We start from the raw sequence: 20,088 nt of genomic DNA on the forward strand, positions 1-20,088 counted from the left end.
TAGAAACTGATAATTTTTGAGTAGGACAGTTAAAAAAATCATCATCCACATCAGGTTTTTGGGCAAGATCTTCATGAGGACCAATGTTACAACTTTTAGAATTACTTAAACTTGCTTCACAAGGTTTAATGGTGTCTGAAGGATCTTGGGTAAAATTAAATAAATCATTGTTAATTGTAAAATCTTTTTCATTTTTTAGGTTGAGTAAAGAATATGGAGATTTTGATTCTTTAACATTATTATCAATTACCAAACATTGGGTTTCGTTTAAGTTATCAATATTATTTGTTATTTCATTAACCAAAGGTCTAGTGTGGCAATTTGTTACAGGTGTTAATAATTCATAATTTTCTTTAAGCCCAAGATCCATAACTGGACTAGGTGTTTCATCTCTAGTTTCATTTGAGTTCATTTTGTTTGGTATTTGAAACACATTAGATGATAAATTATTTATATTTGATAATGAATTTCCGAAATCCATTACAGGGCTGAGAGATTCTTCTTGTACTATTTCAGGAAGTAACTGACTTTCTATTTGGCTAACAGCATCTAATAAAAATGCATCACTAGGACTTGAATGATTAGATTCTAAGTAAACATCATCATGTTTATTATGAACACATTCAGATTGAGTGATTGTTTTGAGCGTAATCATTTCAGTTTTATCAGTAGAATTATTTCCACTAACTTTATCAGTTTTTTCTTTGTTGCAAAGCATATTAATAGTATTCCCCTATAAGTAATAAGTAAATTAGCAATAATTTTTTAATGAATTAAAATATTAACTTACAGCGCAAGGTAACTGTGGTGCAGAAAACGCATGATTTTCCATTATATTTTCTAAAGATGTTCCATTAGATACTACAAAATAAATAATGTAAAATCAAAATAATCTGAAGAAAAATTTACATATATTAGTTTAAAGGATTACCAATGGCTTTCACTTCTTTGGGAGCTTCAGTAGGTTTTCCATCAACATAATAATTAGCTTTAATCTCTCCAAACATCAAGCATGCATTTTCTTCAAGAAAATAAGCGACATTTTTTTTCAAAGGTTTCTAGAATAAAATAAAGATTTAAAAAATATTTAACAGGTAATTGATAAAATGCATTAATAAAAGTGTTACCTTATTAAGTTTAGTCTTATTTAAACTTCCTTTATCTAACAGGACAACACCATCAGAATCACATTGAATAACTGCATGGTTCATTGATACTGACTAATATGTATAATAATTAAAAATGTTAATGTTTAATACAATCTAGATTTAATAAATATTAATCATACCGGATGTTCAATGTATATATGGTTTAAAGGATGTCTTCCAATTGTATTATCACCTTCATTAAGTACATAACATTCATTGTCATCCACATTATTTAGGACAATGCAACCAAACTAATAATAAAATATTTACAAATTAATGATATTATATAATTAATTTGGGTATTAAATTATGATTATAATAAAAATCTTCATATTTTTAATAATTTAGTATGTATCTATATTTTAGACATTTTTATTTGAACTTAATTTATTAATTCCATTCTATATTTTAAATGTTGAGTTTAAATTTTACAGTATTATTCCCCTTAGGCTGGAGTTCAGAAAACAACAAATAATTCTTTGTATTCCAGAAAGATTAATTCCTATTTCAACAAAAATTAGATGAATGCATTTTCCTTAAAGTCCAACTAAAATACCGTGAGGACATAGACTATGCTTTGCAAATCTTAATAACGGACTCAATCTTTTCACCAACAACTACTAATGCACAAATAAAACTAAACCAATATATTTATCTACCAAATCATCTAAAGAGATTAATCAATAAAAACGACAAGTTAGAAAAATCTGATAACAAGCACATTATCCAAATCATAAACATGAATTCAACAAATTAACAAATAAATTAAAAAATGAACTCTAAAACTTTTAGGCTAATAAATTTCACTCTTTCTTATCGTCATTAACACCAAACAATGGTTCTTTGTGGAAATTAATAAAAAACAGATACAGTTTCTCCTTTATTAAACTATGATAATTCTTTAACTATAACTGACAATGAAAAAGCAAATATATTCTGAATCCACCTTTTTCAAAATTTTCAACCCCATACCAATATAAATCCAAATTTAACATACATAGAAAATGTCCAAACTACCTCAGTAGTTTACTACCCATGTTACTATCAGCTAGACCAATCACAACTCATGAAATAAAGTCACATATTACAAAATTATACAACAAAAAAGCCCCATGGTACAGTCTAATAATAAAATTTTAAAAATATTAACTCACAAATATTATATCTATAATATGTTTTACTTTTAAATAAGATCTATTATTTTATTTTATAACAGTACATGCTAAGGCTCAAGACAAGAAACTAAGTGACAGTAATAAGAGGATAATAATAATATTATAAATATAAAGTAAGTAAATGATAAATTAAGTAAAAAGAAAATAGATAGGAGACCGGGTTAGAGATAATTTAGAGATAGTTAAGTTGGGTCTTCATTTATAAGACATATAAGATGATAAATAGGATAGCTAAATAGTTTGATGAAGAAAATGTATGTTACCTATTATTTTGTTACATTACCATTAAATATAATTAACGTTATATTATGTTACCATTATTATGTTTTAAAAGGTTTTGTATACAAAATTAACCATTATTAATTTAATAAATTGTTTACAAACTTTATATAGGTAAATCAAGTAATTGAAAAAATATTTGACTTAAATCACTTTTATAATAGCTATGAAAATTAAAAATGTATGAAGTACAACACTATCGAAACCCCATACCCGATATTTGAAAATTTCACATCATGTGTGAGATCTTCCGAAAGAATAATTATATTAATATTTCAAAGGCCGTTCCTATATTTGCCTTAAGGGATTGGACACCTGTGAGTACGTACGCTATTCGCTTTATCGTTTCTGTCAATCGGGTGATCGTCGACACAGTCGTGCATGGCCTGCGTACACAACCAAGGCGAATCCTCGTCCATATTCGGTGGTCGTATGTCGGTCGTTTATTTACAACCACACTCAACGTTCGGCAGGATCACATTTTCACACAACTTGTTGAGTTGACAAAGTTCACGATCGCTTTAGGGAGAAAAAAATAACCAACATAGAGCATTAATTTCGTACATTTAAAAAATCACTGGAAATTTTAAAAACAAAACAATAAAGCGTGTTGCTCCTGTTAACGGACGTGATAACAATTATGCACATTCGGCGGTCGTATTGATTAGAGTGAACGTAAGAACGAGATTGATACCTTTTTCGGTCGGTGGTAAATTATTTTCGTTTCAAACGTATGTCCCTACGTCCAAATGGTAAAAAGCAGTGCTCGACTTGAGGGGTGACGCAAGGGAACGGAGTACCTCAATTCATTTTCAGAAATTTTAGCGTTCCCCAACTATTATTATGTTATAATTATAACGCTTAACAAGTTTTAGGGACGCTCTTTTTTTTAAAGTAAATAGAGTCCCCCTTCTTTAATTTTTCCAAGTCGAGCATTGGTAAAAAGAAAAAAATAATCATCACAACGATTTGAAAATTTGCTTTACTATAGGTTCGGAAAGGAACAAATAGCAATGCAGATTAGAATTCGAGATATATTTCTACTTTACCAGGCACCCATAATTATGGAATTTTTTCTTCAGGTCCTTTTCAACACTGAATAGGATGGTGCAAACGAAAACTGGCGCAGATAGTTAATTTTGTAGTTATATCCTCTTAAAGTTTTCACTTCTATTTAAACAATCTATATTGAACAACGTTTTTATGTAAACCGTGGAGCAATGGATAACGCGGCACTACCTAAATGGAGAGTTTTTTAACGCCTTTTTAATGTACCAACTCAATTGTCTTCGTTATGATCGGTTTGATAATATAATATTTAGAATCGTAATATTATATTATTGTCGTAATTTACGACGAACATGGCGATAGGCGACCGGCTGAAAATGAAAACCGGTGACCAACCGGACCTTTAGGCCTCTTTTACACGGAACAACAATGGTAGCGCGACCACCGCGGTGCCACTAGAAAAGCATGACCGCTATTCGTGCTGCCAGAATAGCGCTACTATGATATTTCGGTGTTCATTCAGTGCCAACGTTGAAGTCGAAGAGCTGGTTTGTACAGTGTGTCTAAGACAAATTCATATAACTATTTAAGATTATTATATCATTTTGATCATCTATTAAACTAACGGAACTGCTTCGGCAAGGTTTAACGGATCAATAGACGGTTAGGGAATGTATCTCACCTATCAAAAAATTATTCGTAATTTTAAGGTAAAACCCGCAACTGGCAGTAAGTCAAAATACGCGTTTGTTTATATTCCGTGTGTTACACAACAAGTCGAGGGATGTTTTCAATTTTAACTGTCCGAGTGAGCACAGCGAGCGAATGACCACGATGATAGATTATGTGCTTTTTAAAATGGATGGAAATAAAAATAATCCTCAGAAAAAAGACATTTAAACACAATAAAAAAAAAAAAATAAAAATTAAAAAATTCGTTTGAAAGCTGAACTAAAATTGAAGAAATTAACGTTTTCCAAATCCAAAAAATCAACAGCGGACACAGTACAGAATCGCGAACGCTGTATATTATAACCCTGCAAGAGGCGACAAAAGCAAAGTCACTTCAAGCAGTAAATTAATAAACATAATGGGTTTTTACTTAAGGTAGGGGTAGCTGTATTTTCGGTATACCGGTAATTACCGGTATTTATTAAATACCGGTATTCGGTATTTTCGATATTTGTAAAATTCAGTATACCTTACATTCGATAATGACCGAAAATACAGGCTATCGGTATTTTTAACAAACCTAATAAAAATAATTATTTTTAGCACTTTTTTTTGGATATTTTATTATGGCATTATTCTATTATTGTATTAATAGCTTATCGGTATTTATTGATTGATTATTTTTCAATGGTCAAATATCAGTGTGCTGGCGTACTGCTAAAAATACTTATATATATTTGGAACTAGCGTACCTTGTGAAAGGCTTTTTAGTACAGGTGGGAATATATGCACTGATTATCGTGCATCACTATCTCCAGATCACGCAGAGCAGTTGATATTTCTATCAAAAAACTCTCACATTTTTAAACCTTAATATCAATGAAAAAATATTAAATTTTATAAGCTAAAATGTTAAAAAATAGTCATATAAGTATTATGTATTATGTAAAGGTATAAATTTATGTTTTTTTAGATAACTATGTTACATTTTAAAATATTGAAGTTTCCTATACAATAAATATATGTGTTACCTATGTAAAAGTAAATAAATGCATATTTATAGATAACTATTAACAATGTTACCATGTTACATCTTAAAATTTTTATATTGTAATTGAACTATACAGTATATAAGTACTATGTATAGAATAAATTAATAATATTACAAATCATAGAAATAAATTAAATAATGATCAAATTTATAGCATACATTTATGTAATTTAGGTTAGCCATGTTTCGGTGCTACGGTAACTACCACAAATATCGGTTATACGATAGTAACTACAAATACGGTAATAACTGGTAATACTGGTAACACCGAAAATACCAGTACAAAAAAATACCAAAAACCGGTATTAAAATTTCAAATACCGTTAGCCCTAACTTAAGGATATAAACTGAAAACTTTAATTAGCTACATCTTCGAAAGTAATTTCGTGTACTAAGTTTTGATTTTATCAACGTTTTTTTCCTCAAAAAAATTACCAAATAAAGGGGTGCCTGGTAAAATAAAAATGTTCCGAATTTGAAATTTTAATACTATTAAACAGTAAAAGGTTTAGTTATTATAACTGAAACGATATTTATAAACATTAAATAGGTTATGATATCTTTATAATTATAAAACGAAATCAACGTAATAGTGTTTATGACATTTTAGTGATAAATAGGGAACGGATTTATATGTAATAAAAATACAGAAATATTTACATATATATGTAAGTATAATTTATAAAATATGTGCTAAAAACATCCAAATATGTGGGGGGAAAAAAGTGATTATTATTATTAAATTATCAAAATGATTTGTTGCATTGAATTATTACAATATCTTTTAAATTATCAAATGTTAAATGTCGCCTATTAGGTATCAAAATATTTTTAAAACGGCGAAATTATCGTTTCATATCAACCGATGTATAAAAGCATATTTCAAGTGCGTACTATCAGAAGGCGATAATTCCAGATTTTTAGAAGGGTTTCTGCCACTCATTATGTCATTGATTGTTTTAAAATCAATATTGCCTGGAATTTTTTTCTGTAACAGCATGAATTTTCTTTTTTACAACATCTATTGGTCCGCTTACGAGTTTTAATCGCTGATTCAACAATTTGCATACTATCATTTGGGGACATATTTTTTATTAATAATTTTGTTAAATTATTTTTAATTAAAATTAAATTATTTTCAATGTTTCATTTAGCATAATATTTTGAGCTTTTCCAATAGCGATAGAAGTTTCTGGATCTAATTTTGAAATAATTTCTTGTATTTTCATATGAAAAAGACGTATGAATAATGAAATGATAAAAATATGATTAAAAATATTTAAAAATTAGTGAAATATGTAAAAATATGTAATTATACTAAAATATGTAAAAATATGTAAAATAAAAGTATCATCATTTTAATAGGAATGATTTAAATCATAAACATTTCTTATCAAATCTTAAATATCTCGTTTTAATAAAAATATGTATTTACATATAAATCCGTTCCCTAGTGATAAAGTATCAATTTTTATACTTATACTTATAATTGCAGTACAATTTTGATACAGATACTTGGTAGCTTCATAGACATGTTAATATGAATTATAATAATTATTTTAATATGTCTATAGGTAGCGTAAAACTAGATGAAACAAAGTTCAAATGCTTGACATAATAATCATAATACAGTAGACTAAAAAAAACTACGTAGGTACAAATCAACTATTACGGCGGATCGAACAGGTTAGTGATGAATTGATGTATTAATTTCAACTAAAACATAGTGCACACTACCTCATGATTTTTTCCATTAGCTATAAGAAACGCCGTGGCGTATAAATGCATTCATTACATTTTTTGAATTTAACAAATAATCTGTTGTGTATGAATGTTTTATTATATTTTTGCAAAATTCATAAGTGAAAAAATAAATTAAATTTTCTAATTAACTATTTATTATGTGTCAAGGATTTATATAGTGATTTCACCAAAGTGTAAGTTTTTTGTGTGTTATTGTTCATTCAGAAAGAAATTAAATTTTGTTACACGTCTAAAACGCAAACCCTTTAGTGTATATATGAAGATATCAGATCAAGGCCGTCTTAAGGTTTTATGGGGCCCCGGGCCAAACATATTTCGGGGGCCTTATAATGCTAAATTATAATATATATATATACATTTTTAACGCATTATGTATTATTATTTATTAGTAAAAAGTGTATTTTTTTTTTAATCTCTGTTACTTTATTGTTTATCACAATTTCAAAATATACAGTCAAAAAATAGTTTCCTATTAATTAAAACGTCAAGATATATTAATCATTCATAAATTAATGTTTTATAGTTAAAAAATAAATGTAATTCATTAAAAAAAAACTAAAATAATTGTCATAAAAACAATATATGTATTGATATAAATTTGTCAATTATCAAATACTCTTAAATGGTTTTTTCCTAGCTTTTTCATTTGCAAAATCTTCTATAACATTTTTGTAATCTAAATTTAATAGTAGTTCATGTTCAATACTCATTAAAGATAAGGAGTTTAACCGTTTCTAGCTCATGGTACTTCTAAGCTCTTCTTTAATTAAATTTAACTTCGAAAATGAACGTTCCACACTACAGTTGGTAATCATCATTGATAAAAAAATTCAGAAAGATATTATTATGTTTGGAAATGTTTCTTCTAGTCTATTTGATTTTAAAAATTTGTATGTACTAGAAATACTTGAATTCAGAAATTTCAAGTTCTGATAGATAATCTTTTAAGTGTATACATTCTAAAATTAATTCATTTTCATTAATGTCTACGTGATAAAATTCCGCAAATGTTTTACAATAGACTTGTATTTCTTTTGTCTCTAAATTTTGTAAATTAAAGAAAAATCCAAACAGTGTATTTATTGATTTGTATGATTTACCACGAATTTTTAACTGAGTTATTAATGTATCTATTATTGGAAAGTAAGTTTCTATTTTGAATTTTTCACTACTTGAAAACGAAGTACTTTCGTTAGTCTGTTCACCGGAAAATGTTAAATGAATACTCCTCTTCTTAGTTCATTGGTGTAAATCTTTAAAGTCAGAATCTGGAAATTTTTCTCTAGCGGTAGTTTCATGATTATAAAATTCATCTCTAATCTCACTTAAAATACCAGCAAGAGAATCAAATAATTTTGAACCGACGTCAATAATAAGGTTTTCATTTTGTAAATTTTTGTTTGTTTCATTTATTCTAGATAAGATTTTACTCCAAATTTCAGTAAGAACAATGTTTTCAAAATTTTCCATTTTCTTTATTAAGCTATGGGTTTTGTTTTTAACAGCTGGTGAAGTCTTATTATCTATTTAATTTGTTTTTAAAGCATTTAAAATTTCCTTGTAACCATTATATAAGGCAGTAACAGCATCAGCTCGAGCAGACCATGTAGTTTCTGATAGTGACTTTAAAACATAATGTGAGCCTAGGCACTTTTTCATGGTACTCCAACGATAGGTAGAACTCGAAAAAAATTTATACAATTTTTGTACGAATTGAAAATAACTTACTGTTTTCATAACACATTTTGCTGCACGAACCCCGACCAAGTTCAAAGAATGAGCTGCACATGGAATAAAAACAGCAAAATTACATTTATCTAGTATTCTAGCTTGCAGACCAGCATATTGTTCTGACATATTTGCAGCATTGTCATACGACTGACCACGACAGTTATTCAAACTAATCTGATTTTTTTCAAGAAAAGATAAAATAATTTTAAATAAATACTTAGATCCATGTTCATCAATAGGAATAAATTCCAAAAAACGTTCAACTGGAGTATCATTATTAACATACCGAATAATGAATGTCATTTGATTAATATGAGAAAGATTAGAACTGGAATCAACACCAATTGAATAATATATAACCACTTTTAATTCCGAAAGAATTGTATTCAGCACTTGTCTCTCCATTATGTTCATAAATTCATTACAAATATTAACTGATAAATATGAAGGATTTCCTTTGCCTTGATTTCCATATTTATTTAAATGTTCTAAAAGAAATGGATCAAATTGGTTTATTAACTTTAAACAGCCCAAATAGTTCCCATTGTGTTGAGATCCAATTATTTGATTTTCTCCGCGAAACGCAATTCCTCGTGACGACAAAAATTTTATTATAGCAACAATTCTCTTTAATACTTCTTTCCAATAATTTACTTCCAAGTTTATTTGATAAGATATTTCTTGATATATGTGACCATTATTTTTTGTCCTAACAGAAAAAGCCATGACAGATTCTCTGTGCATTAAGCTATTTTCATGCTCCAAGACAACCGTATAAATATGTTTCCAGTCATTAAATCCTTGTTCACAACTAAATCCAATTTTTTTAGAAGAAAAGAGACGACATACAAAACAAAACAAGGCTTTTTTCGAAAGAGAATATAAAAGCCACGATCTATCGATATTTTCATCATTTTTTAGTTGACGAGTGAATATTGACTTGGTTAAGTGTCTTACTTTAATGTTACCATTTGATTCTGTATAATTTCGTGTGGAATTTAAAAAGTCACTATTTTTATTTTGAAAAAATTTGGGACCTTTTCTAATATACATATTTCGTTTTTACTCAGTTAATGTATTCCAGTTTCCGGGATGGTTTGATATTAATGAATTGTCCTCAACTGTTTCCGGAGAATTAATGAAACATTTATTAGGTCTTAAATTAGGATTTTGAGATACTTGTGACTGTTGGTTAATTGTTATCGTTTCTTGGGATATAGGTAAAACTAAATTAGTTTCTTCTTTGGGAGGAACAAAAGAAAAAAAACTGTAAATTTAGGTAAGGAATTTATAATTTTTTTTCGTTGATTTCTTTTACGATTGCTTTCTGACTCTTTAAAGCACCACTAGGATATGAACGCTTTGACATTTTTAAATGATAATATTTTTGTCGATAATCAGAACACCTGGAAAAAATACGAGTATAGTCGTTTACTACAAATATTCGATTCTGCTTTATCAAGTTTAAACAGTAACTACTAGATCTACATGACTACGTCATATCATAACAAATTAAATACCTATTTTATAATAATACTAAGGAAACAATTTGTAGCAAATACGCAACATTGTTAATAAATTAAATAATAATTTTAAAGGATCTCTCGTCAACGTTTGAGCATATCGAATAGATTATAGAATAATAGGTACACAGGAACTGAATACGATTCACGGTCGACAAATTATCAATCACAGGTGGTGTGGAAATAATAAAAAGAAAAACAATCATTAAAAACCTAATATTGATTATTTTCTTCGTCATAAACGCATAACTGAGATTATTCATTTTTATTACAAAAACTGTTAGGTATGTTAATAATAGAAACCGTTTCTAAATTTTTATTTTCCATTTAGTTGAGTGTGTAATTTATCAATTTATAATCATAATAATAAAAAAAATAATAAATATTAAAGTTGGATTACTTACGTAAAACAAATTCCTTTTAAATTAAAAATTAAACGCACACGAGTCGATATTTATGTGGATTATTCGATTATGTAGTGTGTGTGTTGAACTGTCAGCCTTAGGCTGGGCGCACACTTAAAGAGCAAAACTACTCTGAGCTGCGCGAAACATTTTGTTCCAAACAGCTCGGAATAAATTCCATTCACACTAACAAAACAGAACAGAACAAGACACAATAATTCTGGATTCATTTTTGTTATTAAACACCAGTCGTCAAGATGAGTTCTGATGAAGACGTCGTTGTTGTGCCGCTTATGTGGCAATATTTATTAAATAGTTTTTAAGTTGTAAAAAAAAAAATGCAAAATTTGGATGCATGAAATAAACAAAGAACGATTAGAAAATAATACGATTTTAAATTTTTTGGCCGAATCACGTGAAGACGAGATTAAATTCAAAAATTTCACTCACATGAGTTCAACAACGTTCGACTTCATATTAAATGCAATCGGCGAGACCATAAGATCGCAAGACAATAAGTTTCGTAAAAGTATAGCTCCTGCTGAAAAATTGTTAGTAACCTTGAGGTGAGTGAGTTCAAATAACAAAACTAAATAATTAGATACCTACTAGAAATATTAATTAGTTAAACGTATCAAAACAAATTTATAAATTAACTTTTTTTTTTTTTTTATAAAATATGTATGTGTTAAGTATTTAAAATAAGATATCAGTATGTTTGAACTGTTTGATGATGAAAATTCAGGTGGACTGAAGGTATAGTTGTAGATTTGGAGTTCACCTACTGGTACATTTGATGTATTATAATGTAGCGATTTATCATTACCTAATGATTCTTGAGCTTCTTGATTGTCGATGTAGGTATTTCAATTTTTCAACACAAACTGTTTAAATTGACGCTGTTTTTTTCCATTTAATTTTTTAAAATCTGGCTAAAGACTTTTAAAATATAATAAATCCGGATCTTCAGCAGCTGATTTATTTGTTTTTGAACGTAAAAAGTCGATCATAGGCCCTGCCACTCGTTCTGCATTTGAAGTGTTAAATTTTTTTTTCGGTTTTTTAAATAGAGGCTCAGAAATTATTTCTGATTCTGGTTTCCCAATCAAAGATGTAGTACCTTCGTCTTCAATTTCACTATCGTTCTCATTGAAATTTGAACTTTCAGTATTTTTTTCACCAAATATCTCACTTTCATCATCTGATGCATCCAGATTACTTAATGTATGATTATGTTGCATCATAAAATTTGATAAAAATGACATTTCGTTGAATAAATACCAATTTTATTTTTTCGAAGTAGCAGAACCAGATTTTTTTGATTTTTTGATATTTTATCTCCTACTTATATGCCACCACCTAAAATCGAACATTGGGTAAAATTAGCAAAAACTTTTAAAGAACTGTGGAACTTTCCGAGTTGTCTTGGCGCAATCGACGGCAAACACATATCAATACAATGCCCTCCTAATGCTGATTCAGAATATTATAATTATAAGGGATTTCATTCAATTGTACTTCAAGCTGTCGTTGATGCTAATGCCAAATTCATAGCTGTAGATATCGGTGATTATGGACGAAACAGTGATAGTGGCATTTTTAAAGAATCCAATTACGGAAAATTATTAAAAAATAATAAATTAAATATCCCGCAATCAAGAAAAATACATCCTCAAATCAACGATGAATTTCTATATGTATTTGTTGGAGATGAAGCATATCCATTACAAACAAATTTAATGAGACCTTTTCCAAGAAGAAATTTAATAAATTAAAAAAAAATGTATAACTACTGGTTATCAAGAGCCAGAAGAATAGTTGAATGTGCTTTTAGGATTTTTGTGAAACGATTTAAAGTTATAGAAAATAAAATTTTAGTTTTTCCTGAAAAAGCTACTACTATTGTAAAGACTTGTTGTTTCCTGTATAACATGATAATAGATAGAGAAGGAGTTTTATCCGAAATTCATGATGAACTTCAATTTGAAACAACCCAAACAGCAAGACAAATTACATCAAGTCCAATTAATAATAGGGCATCTACTGCAGCAATGGATATTTGAGAGAAATTCATGAATTATTTCAATTCAGACATTGGTTCAGTCCCGTGGCAAAATATGTACAGTGTATAAAATTTGAAAGTTTTATAAACATTCTTTAAATTATTTTATCTAAACCATTTTGTTTTTATATTATTACTATATTATTACTAACCTGATGTTTCCATTTCATTGCTTATTTCATTCCATAATCTATCTTAAATCAATCTATTGTTATGATCTTTATCACAATTATCATAAATGGATTTTCTTAAAAATATTGCATTTATTAATTTTTCTGGATCGCTAGCCATTTTAAATTAATATGATATAATTTTTATATTAAAATAACGTGTTCACATGGTATTCGGTAGTGTACTAGTCGTAAAACAAACAAGTAACTTTGGTTTTCGTATTTTGCTCGGAGCAAAAATAGAACCGGATGGATCAAGACCGAACATGTTTTGTTATGTCTTGTTGTGTGTTGATATTGACTGATAAGTGTGCACGCGTTAATTACTTTACACGTGTTCTAATTATGTCCGAACAGCTCTGAGCTGATCCGAGCTGCTCGGAGCAGTTTTGCTCTTTAAGTGTGCGTCCAGCCTTACAGTCGACAATAACGATTGACGACGGCGTCGTCGCAACAACTTATAAGAAATTTCATATTATTATAAATAGCACTCGCAATACTTCTAGCCTAGAAGTTCTAGGTAAACAAATAGAAATTACCGACAACACAGCGCACGTCAAAATAATTTACGTGTAACGTGTACCAAGAATAACTTTAAAATTTAAAAATTAATCAAATTGTATTATTTTGATACAAAGCTAATTTTAAAATTTTTTCGTTCGAGATATATATTAAAAACATTTAAAAAAAATGTAAATTTATGATATACAATAAATAATGTAATCTATGTAAATTTGGGGGCCCGGGCCTGTGCCCTACGGGCCCATGCCTTAAGACGGCACTGTATCAGATATGTATGCACCCAAATTGCCTAATATTTTTCGACTAATTTTATATTGCATGGTATATTGCAGGGGTCGGCAATAGGCGGCTCGCGGACCATGTCCGGCCCGGGGAAGGGAAATGTCTGGACCGCCAAAAATATTTTTCTAGTTCTCCGCTCGTTATAGAAATATGGAGTATAGATAGATTGAATATATAATATAAAGACGACATTTTTATGTATTTTGAAATTACAATAGCGTTCATCGTTTATAATTTGTCATAAAATGTGTTTTCAATACAAAAATAATAACATTCGTTTTTCCTGGCCCTCAACATTTTTTTTTTTAAACTATCTGGACCGCCATAGAAATTAATTACTGACCCCTTGTATATTGCGTGCTAACCTAACGTTTACAACAGTATGGACATTATTATTGGTCTATTATTATTATTGGTTCATTATTGGTCTCGTGTATAGATGCAAATAAGAAAAAAGCCACTTAAATAGTTCTTCTAAAATGTTTCCGGCTACAGTGGAAGATTATTTAAAAATTATTTATGATTAGAGTCTAAAAAAGTAATAAAATAACTCCCCGAAATGATAGAAATATTGTAATTTCTTGGGTTCCTGATCTGGAAACTTGTTAACGTGTTCATGGTTTGTATAAAATAAATGTGTCCGTTACCTGTAGGGGAAAAATAAGTAATCACATTGTATTGCCTATTCTTAACATTTTTAGGAGGAATGATATTTCGACAAATTGTTTTTCAATAAAATCTACGATTGATTGTGGTCAAGGAATACTGAGACAATGATGTCATTAAACATTTGACGGCTGTTCGATTTACTTATTTTCATTTTAATGTTTTGGTTTTCTTAGGATTGTTTATCTTTTTCGATTGTGGAGAATTACAATACAATAGTTCATTATTTCCATTATAGCTTGTCAAAAAAATGTAACATTTCACTTGTCCCTTTATATGACATTTACTATTTAGTACTTAAAACGTCATAATAGATAAAAATTTAATTTATCCAAAATCATTTCTAAAATGATAACATGTTATTTATTTGGTCATGAGTACCGACTGTTATTTTCTAGTTCTACGTTAATTATAGTAATCGTTGGAAAAAATTTGTAACTGTTAATTATTTGATCATCCATTATCTCGCTTCCATTACCATTTTTTTTAAATTTTATCCGATTTTCCTCCAAAAAAACATTATTACGTTATTAGTTTTTAAATTCAATGGTATTTTTAATAAAATAACACATTAAACTTATAAAATATTACTCTAATTTAAAAATAGAAATTTAGGATTTATGTATTGGTTAAATATACTTCATAATAAAATATTGGTACTAAAATACTTAATGATTAGGGCCCGGAAGTTTATGCACTAAAAATTAACGAAATATGTATACACTTATGCGCTTAAATATGTCCTTATTTATTTTTTAATTTATAAATATGCGGAAAAAAACTTTGATAGTTATGATATTACTCACGATTTTTATTTCAATTTCTTTGACTGGTAACTCTCAAATTTAAACGGCCGCCTGTTATTTGCCAATATATTTTTGTACACTAAATCGCTCCGCTTCACATCAATTGAAAAAATGGTTGCGTATTTAAAATATAGTAAATCATCACAAAATATCTTTAGATAATTTATCCATTGTCACTTATTCACCCGGCATAATTTTTGAAATTTTGGATAATCTTTTAAAGCACGGATTCTTTTCAATAATATGTTCAATTTTTTTTATAAATTGTAATGCCTTTGGAACATTTTACTGTAATTAATTTATTTTCTACATTCACTAAAGTTTTGAATGCGTCAGTTAAAAGAGTTCTTTGAGTTTCTAAACTTGTAATAGCTATAGTTATAAATCCATAATTTGTAAAAGTAAAAACTAAATTTGATTCTAAATCTGTTTCTTAATATTTTTAATATGTGACATCAAATTTGTTATGCATTCACATTTCACATCAAATTTTAAATATGTCAAAGAAATAAAAGTTTCTCTTTTTTTGGAGGTTCATACCAGAAGTGTGTAGAGTTAAATACCTAAAAATTGTACTTAAAAACTTTATTTTTAGTTGTATAGTGGTTTTAAATTTAAATTTATAATATCAACGAATAATTGTATAATATCTACTTCATCATGATTAAATTTAATAAGAAAATAATCAATAATGGCAATTATTTTAAATAAGGAAGAAGAGAACCAACCACACATAAAAACATGGGCACGAGAAATATTAATGAAAAGAAAGCAATTTGGGGAGTATCATATATTGTTCAATAATTTAGAAGACTTTATTCAGAATTATAGAATTTATTCTGATTGATTCTCATACCAATTAATGGTTAAAATTAACAAAAAGTTTATTTATGGTAGTTATAACAATTAGTTTTATTTAGAAGTATATAATAAAGATTAATTAAACGGATCTATGTAAGCGTGAAATATATTTTAAAAAATACGTGCTGTAAGGTAAGACCAGGCTCATTAGGCCTTCGTGTTTTCGCCACTGGAAGTCAGCCAACATAATGTGTAACATGCAGGAAAAATCAACTTCTTTTTTTTAGGAAATTTCACGAATATCGCGAGATTATTATCAATTATGTACCTACATGCCGCACTCTGTGGCGGAGAGAAATTATTATTAATAAACGTGTATATTCGCAGTGCGAGAGATTCAGCAGTTTACTTACGAGAAAATATAAACATTACGTGATACACGTCGCACAATTAGTGTTTTCAAAACACTATTTCGTTTATTGCTAAACCTTGTGATAAAGCAACTGTCATCTTCCTTAAAATTAGAAATTTTTTTTTAAAAATCAAATTATGTACAACACTAATAAATGTTTTTAGTTAGTGATTTAGAAGTATCTGCAGATTGTATCAGAGTAGCACATGACTGAAGTAATATGTAGTCTTCAATGCTATCAACAATAATACATGTACCTAGCAAGTATTGGTTTTGTAAAGATATATCCAAGCTTCTGCATAAATGAGTTAAAAAGTTAAAGTTAAGTTAATTTTAACTTTTTAACTTAACTTATTTTGATTGATATAAGTTTCATAAATAAGGAGTTACTTTTAATCAAATTCAAGTTAAAATAATTTATACATATATATATATATATATATAATAAATATAATACAAATATTATTAATGATGAATATTACATAACCATTTACCATTTACTACAATAGCAAATTAGAAATATAGTTAAATTTAACCAGAATTCTTCAAGTCAGTTAATTAATAAGTGAAAATGTTCAATGGCTGAAAAAAACATTTAGATGACTCTTTTGCTAAAATTTAATAAATATTTTATTGAAGTGTAAAATTGGCTCCGTAATCTTATATTTACAGACTTTTAGTTCCCTGAAAAAGTATTCAGAGTTTGAAATACATTTAAATACATTTTTAAAAACCATGTTATTTTTATTAAATAATTTAAAAAATATTTATAATACCTACCTAACTGTAATGATAAATCCAATGATTATATTTATTTCGGCATTTTATAAACTTTTAATATCTACTACGTAATTCTATGTATAAAAAAGCTATTATTTATTTCCTGTGTTCATTAATATTTATGATTTTTATTATTTTAAATTATATTACTGGGTATTTATATAAATATTAAAAAAAACAAATAATAATAACATAAGTTAATAAGTTAATTTAAAATGTTCATATAGATTTTAACTTAACCGAGTTAAAAAAAAAATTAGGTTAACTATTAACTTTAAACTTTTTAAAATGTTTTCCATCAATTTAACTCACTTAAAAATTATCATTAACTTGTCCAGACTTGGATATAAACTTTCCATTAATGACTGGCTATTCTTTAAATGTACCACTAAAACCAGGAAATATGTTCGTTAACGTTTTAAGATTATACTGACTTCTCTATTGTCACGGTTAAATTTTTATCAGCATGGTCGTCCGATTTAATATTTTCGATATATTCATTAATCGGTCGTCTATGTTTGATTGGGACACAAGGAAGCGCGTAAGTCTCGTATAGAAATATAATATACATTTGTATGCGTGAATTGTTTCATGTTAAGGACAGTGACGAAATCACGTACTGTGGAGAATTATATGACTGCTAACGTATAAATATAATTATGTTAACACGTGATTTGCTCTGTGGAAGTCTTTTTGACTAGTGAAATAGTTTTATTCGTGTTTTTGAGTGGCATAAACGATGATTCTTTAAAGGTCTTAATGAAGTAGAAGACAAACTATGTGTTAGCTCTTCATGCTTGTCAAAAACTGACGATAAAATTTCAAAAATCAATAATTTAGATGACTGAGCATTAGAATGTTAGCTGAAATGGTTAATATTTATAAGGAGGTTGTTAGACAAGTTTTGCATGATCAACTGAACATGACAAAAGTCTGCGCTAAAATGGTCCCTAGAAACCACTTTCAAGAGTTGAATTCAGAGAATTCATTGAAGTTAAAACACCACGAATATGCAAACGACCAAAAAATCGATCAAACAACATTACTTCAAGTCTTGAAGAATATCTTAAAAATCGGTATACTAAACGGTTTTGGATAATTTCATTACATCTATACAATCTATGTTTTTTTGATAACCAAAATTCGATGTTATTTAAAATTTAACAACTGATACTTTATTATTTACAATCTGAAGAACATATTATAGAAGATGCCATTTTTAATGAAGCAGATTTGCCTGGATCCATAGACGAATTAAAAGGTAAAAACAATTTTTATGATTAATCACTATTAACTTTTTGAAATATTTTATAAACGCTTTATTAAAATTTACGGGTGAAATTGTATTCTAGCAGCACATTGGATCGAACAAACAGTAAAAATGGCAAAAGCAAATACAGTCATAAACGTATTCAAAGAAATTGAAGATGAGTATTTTCCAAATATTTGTCAACTTTTACTAATTTTGGCAATATTACCAGTAACAGCATCGACAAATGAGCGGTCTTTCCCAACGCTAAAACGCATAAAAACATATTTGAGAACAACAATGGATAAAACCGTTTAAACGGGTTAGATTTGTTTAATATCCATAAACAAATTGATGTAAAGCCTGAAGGAGTATTAGATATGTTTTCAAAATCTCACCCTAGAAAATTACAATTATCTTTGTCGTTATAAATTTCTTACAATATTATTATAATTTAAATATAATCTTTAACAAATAAAAAAAAAAAATACACATTTAAGATCCGCATTTTGGACTATGATCCTCCTCCCAAAATTAAATCTTGGATTTGCCACTGACTATAAGTATTGCAAGTAATGGTATAATATAAATACTAGCTATATATAATGGTAGAAAGTGTGGGTTTATAATGTAGCACCTCCAAGATTTGAACTTTACACCACTGATTTAAAGATGTGTATTTAAAAGGAAGCTAAGAGAAAAATCGATGAGTGATTATATAATTAAAAAATAATATTATTTATTAAGGAAAGAGGTTTACACCGCCACCATTGTGTACTCGTATATATATTACATATTCTATACATTAACCCTCGTTTAAGATCGTTTTTGTCTAATTTTATTTTCGAAAAAGTCAAAAATTCGAGTACATATTATAACTTTTAATTGTTATTTGCTCTTTGTATACATATATTTGTAGATTATTTGTTCATATATTTAAATTAATTTAATTGTTTAAGAATTTATACGCTTTAAATACGATAAAAATACTTTTGTATTATGTATAATGTAATATAATGGTCTCAGAGAGCAACGTAAGATGAAAATTTCACATTATGGCCATGTATATAATTACAAGTACAATAGAATTAAGTTCTTTCATTTTTGTCAGTCGCTAAGGTTGTTTTGATGAAAAAATTAAAAGGCTTTATAGGTACCTTAAATCAATAACGATAAACATCACAAAAATCTTATAATTTACTACATAAATAGTTGAAAGCTGTCATCAGTCCTGCAATTGTAAATATAAATTTTAAATTTATTCGTAGACCTTGATTATTTTACTCCAACCCATCATATCATCTCTCACTAAAGTATAGTTGTCAAACCCTCTGTTACCTCAAAATGTTTTTAGTGGATCGACGAAGTCATCTAATCTGAACGGGACACATTTTTCGGTCTCTAAGTGTTATGTACGTTTTATCGATAAAATGTGGTCGAACAAAGGGAAAAAAATCCCACTACATTATCGAACATAAATCTATATCTGTACGATATAGTAGAAGTACTGAAGGTATTTGACGATCCGATATTTTCTGGAATCGAGATTCTAGGTTTTCAAACCAATTATGTAAAACAATATT

General features: G+C 28.0%; 1 protein-coding gene and 1 pseudogene across 3 annotated transcripts in view; both read right to left on the bottom strand.

The window, feature by feature from the left end:
- The window catches only part of LOC112681745 (MATH and LRR domain-containing protein PFE0570w), a 7,571-nt gene extending 4,342 nt beyond the window's left edge, over positions 1 to 3,229 (bottom strand). Inside the window, exons 1-6 of one of the 3 annotated variants that reach the window (XM_025552045.1) lie at positions 2,932 to 3,229; positions 1,289 to 1,399; positions 1,128 to 1,220; positions 932 to 1,058; positions 791 to 861; positions 40 to 733 (exon numbers count right to left, since the gene is read on the bottom strand). In XM_025552045.1, coding sequence (XP_025407830.1) covers positions 40 to 733; positions 791 to 861; positions 932 to 1,058; positions 1,128 to 1,220; positions 1,289 to 1,399; positions 2,932 to 3,021 — 1,186 coding nt within the window. In that variant the 5' untranslated portion in view covers positions 3,022 to 3,229. Of the gene's footprint in view, positions 1 to 14; positions 734 to 790; positions 862 to 931; positions 1,059 to 1,127; positions 1,221 to 1,288; positions 1,400 to 2,931 lie in introns of all 3 variants that reach the window. The other 2 variants (XM_025552046.1, XM_025552044.1) reach the window with 2 other exon arrangements.
- A 5,395-nt stretch (positions 3,230 to 8,624) lies between these two features.
- On the bottom strand, positions 8,625 to 13,108 carry LOC112681762 (annotated as a pseudogene).
- Positions 13,109 to 20,088: the final 6,980 nt, after the last annotated feature.

Source organism: Sipha flava, unplaced genomic scaffold (assembly GCF_003268045.1).
Source record: "Sipha flava isolate LNK unplaced genomic scaffold, YSA_version1 196_pilon_pilon, whole genome shotgun sequence".
NCBI lineage: Eukaryota > Metazoa > Arthropoda > Insecta > Hemiptera > Aphididae > Sipha > Sipha flava.